General features: G+C 43.3%; 1 protein-coding gene across 3 annotated transcripts; it reads left to right on the forward strand.

Moving 5' to 3' along the window:
- TRIM13 (tripartite motif containing 13) lies at positions 1–5,498 on the forward strand. Of its 3 annotated transcripts, none has more exons than XM_026075385.1 (3): positions 1–23; positions 690–895; positions 4,206–5,498. In XM_026075385.1, the coding sequence occupies exon 3, from the start codon at positions 4,209–4,211 to the stop codon at positions 5,436–5,438; it is 1,230 nt and encodes a 409-aa protein (XP_025931170.1). In that variant the 5' UTR covers positions 1–23; positions 690–895; positions 4,206–4,208; the 3' UTR covers positions 5,439–5,498. The 3 variants fall into 3 exon arrangements, with proteins under 3 accessions (XP_025931170.1, XP_025931171.1, XP_025931168.1); XM_026075386.1 differs by lacking the exon at positions 1–23 and having other exon boundaries at positions 114–895; positions 4,206–4,440; positions 4,537–5,498; XM_026075383.1 differs by lacking the exon at positions 1–23 and having other exon boundaries at positions 114–895.

Below are 5,498 nucleotides of genomic sequence, written 5' to 3' on the forward strand. Positions count from 1 at the left end.
CAGCAGCCGCGGTCCCAGCGATGGTGAGTAACGGCCGCCGCCGCCCCGGCCCGTGCGCCCGGGGGAGGAGGAGGAGGAGGAGGAGGCGGCGGCGGCGGCAGCGGCAGCGGCAGCGGCAGCAGCAGCAGGCGGGGAAAGCTCGCTGTGCGCGAAGGGCGCTCTGTGGCCCTTTGTCTGCGTGCGCCGCGGCTTGGCTAGAGGCAGCGGTTAAGCCCGTGGCTTTGTGAAGCGGCTGAATAGCGCGTTTCTCTCGGAGCGAGGGCAGCGGGCGAGCAGGGGAAGGGACAATTATCCTTAGGGTTTTTCTTCCGCAGCCCTCCCCCCCTCCATCAGCGTGGTCTTTGAGCGACTCTGAGCACCGTTATCCGCTGGAAGAAGGGTCCCCGCCGGGGTTGTGACCCAGGGCAGGTCGTGGCTGTGCGGGAGCGGGGTCGTGGGCCCAACAGAGACCTCGTTGTTCATCCCGGCGTTTGGGGTCGGGAGCCTGGCAGAAGCGGGGGATTGTAAGCAGAAGCGGTTTGGGAATTCCTGCCCGTAGAGACGGATAAAGAGGCTGCTGATGAGTTAACGCGGAAGTATGCAGTGGTGCTGCCCTTGCATCATGTGTTTGGTGGGCTCTCAAACTCTGCTAGTGAAACAATGTTCTTAGAGCTGTAAATGCACTTAACTGTAATTGCTTATTTTTTCAGGCCTTTCTAGCTTACTAAAACCTGGACGTGTTGCATCTGCACAGTACTTTTGAAAAAACTTTGGCTATGAAATATTTGATTTAAAGCATGGCCACTCTCTTCAGGTCTTTTTGGCTGCGCGAATGCCTAACATACCTGGAGGTCAACTGCTCCGTGTTAAAACGTCTCCAATGAAGCCCAGTTAGTCTGCGGTTCCTGTGTATGGGGTGAGCAGAATCAAAACACTGTTGCTGCCAAAAGGAGGAGTTCCCATCTTCCTCTTGCCCTTTTCTTGCAGGACCCTCTTTGAGCTGATTCAATGCACTAATCTGAAAGGCTAGTGAAGTAGCTCATAGGAGGTCCTGACAAGGACCAGGGCCCTTGCAAAGGAAGGGGGAGAATACCGCTCCTGACCAGCTCAACTGCTTGTGGAAATGCAGTGTGACTCTGTCAAGTTTTATTTAGAATACTTACTTGTCATTGCAGGAAATTTGTTATTCAGTGCGAGCTGTCTTTTTGTTGTGTTTGAAGAAATTTGTATGCTGCAATCAGCTTGGTGAAGTTTTGATTTGCCTTCTGCCTTCTGCTAGCTGATAAACCCAACTTCTGTGTTGAGAAACATCCTAGATGAATTTGTCTCTCGTACAGTGTTTGGAGTGTGGAATTAAGCTATGGAGCTTGCTTTTTTGTGTTTATAGGTTGAGTCGTTTATCTCATCTTCTGAATGATGAAACTATGAAAATTGCTCTAAGGGGTGCAGTCTCCTGGGTTTGTAGCCACAGAAGTCATGTGGCTCAGGTGAAGGAAGACAGCTGCTGTGCCTTTTTGTCTGGGTGACAGGTCCTAGGGCCATCCATACCCATGTCGGAAGCTGTGCAGAGAGCTGCTCAATGGAGAAGCTGAGATGTTGTTGGAGTTTGAGCTGTAGTCACTCATGCAATTGTCAAGTTGCTAATAAAATGGATGTTCTAATCCACAGGAATTGTATTACTTGAAATTAATGTTTTAAGGAAGACGGAAGTTGAAAAATAAAACTGAGTTGCCAAGCTGATTCAGCTRTCTCAACCGGTCATACAAGGTTTTAGTATTCTTGGTTTGGTGTTCCTGGCATTGTTGCAAGAATAAAATAAAACATGCTCATAGGCTTCCCCATTTCTTTTTTTTTTTTAAATCCTTAGTTTTTAATGAGGTCATATAACGTTCTTGCAATTCAGTTCCATTTATAAAGCGTAATTATTTAATTGGATAAATGGGGTTGGAATGCACCAGAAAAGTTTTGTTTGGATCATGAAACTTTTTCATGCATGTTTTTGTGCTTTTAAGAGCATGAAGATTTTCACTGTTTGTCCTGCATTTTCAATTAAACCTGTAGTAAGCATTTTCTGTAGCGGTTTGCAGTACTCTCAGATATGCAAAGACTGTTTTCTTGCTCCCTGATTAAAAAGTAAAATCTTCCCTGGTAAAGGATGTAGACCAGAGCAAATAGTTTCTGTACTGTGAATTTCCAAATACTGAAAAATGGAGAAATGCTGTTTTAGTTTTGCAGTTCTTCCTCTTTTTCACACATTAGCAAAGCTGTGAGTTGTCTCCTCTTCGTGCTGCTACCCATGGCTAAAAGTTATGAGTAAAGCTGGAAATAGAGATCTGCTCATAAAGAGGAAGACTTAAGACTATGGGGGCAAAATCATCCCTTTCCCTTCATTTCATTCTTTTAATATTAGGGAAAGGATGGAAGAGAGAAACCTCGCTAGTTCTAGCAGTGAAAGGTGCTTCAAAATGACTTACTAATGAGGATGTTGCCTTTAGAAAACAAGGTTTCTGAATGGGATCTGCGGTCTTATAGGAATCCTTAGGCTGCAAATGGAGTAATGGACCTTTTCTCAGGGGCTTTTGTCTCTAGTTTTAATGGTGGCCACCTTCTGCCCGATGACCTTAGTCCTGAGGCTGAGCAGAAAAGTTGGCAACTTTTTCAAACTCTGCTTATCCAAACAAACATGTATTCTCCTACTTGTCACTGGTGAAGTGTGGGAGATTTGCTTACACCTTTCAAGAATAGCTTTTACTGTGAAGTCTTGCTGCAACTGTATCTGTTCTCTTGTGACAGAAACTCAGAACTGACATTCCCTTTCTTCCCTGTAGCTATCTTTGCTTTTCTTGGATCAGCGGTATTGATTTTACTGCTCTTCTTGCCCTGTGCAGCCTGGATCTTCCCTTGCAGCTCTTCTGGCTCCCTTTGTTTGCCACTTTATATCTCTTTGAGGGGACTGGAACCTTAGTAATAATATCAAAACTATTTAGAAGAGCTCATTCCTATGCTTTGCTGCTACGGGGCTACTTGAATGCAATTTTTTTGTGATACATCTTTTAATTTATAAAGGAATTTTATTTTTATATGTATATGATATGAAAGGATTCAATACAAAGGAAGCACCTTTTTAATGTATAGCTCAAAACTAAGTGTTTGAGAGATTTGTCTAATACTCACTGTCACCAGTTTTGGTCTTTGTTAGCTATTTGTTCTCTTAGGGCATGCTGTAGTTATAAGGTGTCTGCATCTGAGAGCTTGACTTTGGTTAGAGCCACTGGGAGTGTAGTGGGCAGGGTCCCCTCACTGAGACTTCAGAGGGCTACTCCAGTACAAAGATAAATGATAAATCCTCTTCCTGTAGGTCCTGTCCAGGAAGAGGAATTGCTGAAGCACTGATATTGTGAGAATGGAATTGGAAATAGAGATTGCATAGCAGTAAAAATGGTTAATAATTTTTTTTTCCACTATGAATTTTCAGGATTATGTGCAGCTTATTCTTTGAAGTATTTTAACTTTGTGTTGAATTGCTCAACAATAATTTATTTGCTTGGTTATTTACAACTACTGCAGGAACAAGAGAAAAACATATAAGTTTTTAAGTAAATGGTGACTCACCTTTGTCTTTGCAGATGGAAGAAAAGAGCCATGTCACATATTTTGTAGCTGAAGGAATTCCGACACTTTGCTTTTTCAGCCACCTTTTAATATTGCTTTCTTGAAGTAGTGGTGCTTGATGTTTAAAACAGTAAGCTGTGGATGAGTTGAACAAGTAGAGAGTGATCAAATCTTAGCAGGGCATATCAGCTTGGTATCCTTGGTGAAAATCCAATTGCTGAGTCTTGCATCAGTGGAGAAAGATTTAAGTCTTGAATTATTAGTACACGAGTTATTTTCATTTGATACAGAAAGTTCTTGCTGGATTTGGCTAGCCTTTTCCAGCATTTTTGTTGAGTCAGAAAATGGTTCTGCCTGGACACTGAGCTGTTCTTGTGCCTGCCATCTGGTGGCCAGATACCACAACTAATTTAATCCATTTGTGAAGTTTCCAGTTCTGGGGCTGGACTGGTTGTGTGAACCCAGCTGAGACTTTGTCTTAAGATTGTTTGAGGAAAAGGGTAGATCCTTTTCTCACTGAGCCTTGTCTCAGATGGAGATGAATTTTTGCGTAGTTTTCCTGGAGGAGAAATAAAATTTTAAAGTTCTGTTATTCTCTTTATTCTCTTTCCTAGGATATGATGGAGCTCCTGGAGGAAGATCTCACCTGTCCCATTTGCTGTAGCCTGTTTGATGATCCTCGTGTCCTGCCCTGTTCACACAATTTCTGCAGGAAGTGTCTGGAAGGAATACTCGAGGGGAATGTGCGAAATGTGCTTTGGAGACCATCCCCTTTCAAGTGCCCCACGTGCAGGAAGGAAACTCCTGTTACTGGAGTCAACAGCTTACAAGTCAATTATTCGCTGAAAGGTATTGTGGAGAAGTATAACAAAATCAAAGTAACTCCTAAAATGCCTGTGTGCAAAGTGCACAGCGGGCAACCCCTTAACATTTTTTGCCGGACAGACATGCAGCTGATCTGTGGGGTCTGTGCCACCCGCGGTGACCATACGAAGCATGTGTTTTGTTCTATCGAAGAGGCCTATTCCCAGGAGAAGCGTGCGTTTGAAACCCTGTTCCAGGGCTTTGAAACTTGGCGTTGCGGAGATGCCCTCTCTCGGTTGGATACCTTAGAAACCAGTAAGAGGAAAGCTCTGCAGATGCTGACCAAAGATTCTGACAAGGTGAAAGAGTTCTTTGAGAAGTTGCAACACACACTAGAGCAGAAACGAAATGAGATTCTCTCTGACTTTGAGACCATGAAGCTTGCAGTGATGCAGGCCTACGACCCGGAAATCAATAAACTGAATACAATCCTACAAGAGCAACGAATGGCTTTTAACATCGCAGAGGCCTTCAAAGATGTATCTGAACCCATTATATTTCTGCAACAGATGCAGGAATTCAGAGAAAAAATCAAGGTGCTCAAAGAAACTCCTTTACCTTGTTCCAATGTAGACATCAGCCCTACAATGAAGAACTTTGATACCAGCCAGTGGAATGGAATAAAACTAGTTGATGTGGACAAGCTTTCCTTGCCTCAGGAGAACAACACTCTTAAACTCAAGATTCCCTCAGTCTTTTCGTTCAGATTCATAGTGACCTCTCTTATTTGCTTGCTTATCCTTGCTGTCACCAGAATGTCCTTTGTGGAGTATGTTGTTGACAATCTCCAGTGCTGGAAATCTCAGTTCTTTACAATTAGCTTGTCCTATTTGGCAGATACAGTGGAAATAGCAGATCATGCAGTCTTTTACTGGGAACAGATGACAGATGGAGCTTTACTTTTAAGAGAAAAGTGTAAAAACTATACGTTAGTGGTACTGGATAATGTTGCACAGTTTGTGTGCAAATACAAATTGTTGTGAAGTCCCTACTGAAATGTAAGAAGTAACAGAGATCTGGTGAAGAAAACATAAAACTCTGTA

The sequence above is a fragment of the Apteryx rowi genome, unplaced genomic scaffold (genome assembly GCF_003343035.1).
Source record: "Apteryx rowi isolate R43461 unplaced genomic scaffold, aptRow1 scaffold_402, whole genome shotgun sequence".
NCBI classification, from domain to species: domain Eukaryota; kingdom Metazoa; phylum Chordata; class Aves; order Apterygiformes; family Apterygidae; genus Apteryx; species Apteryx rowi.

Excerpts from the sequence above, each read along its gene's own strand:
- TRIM13 (XM_026075385.1), top strand. The coding sequence starts at position 4,209 with ATGATGGAGCTCCTGGAGGAAGATCTCACCTGTCCCATTTGCTGTAGC.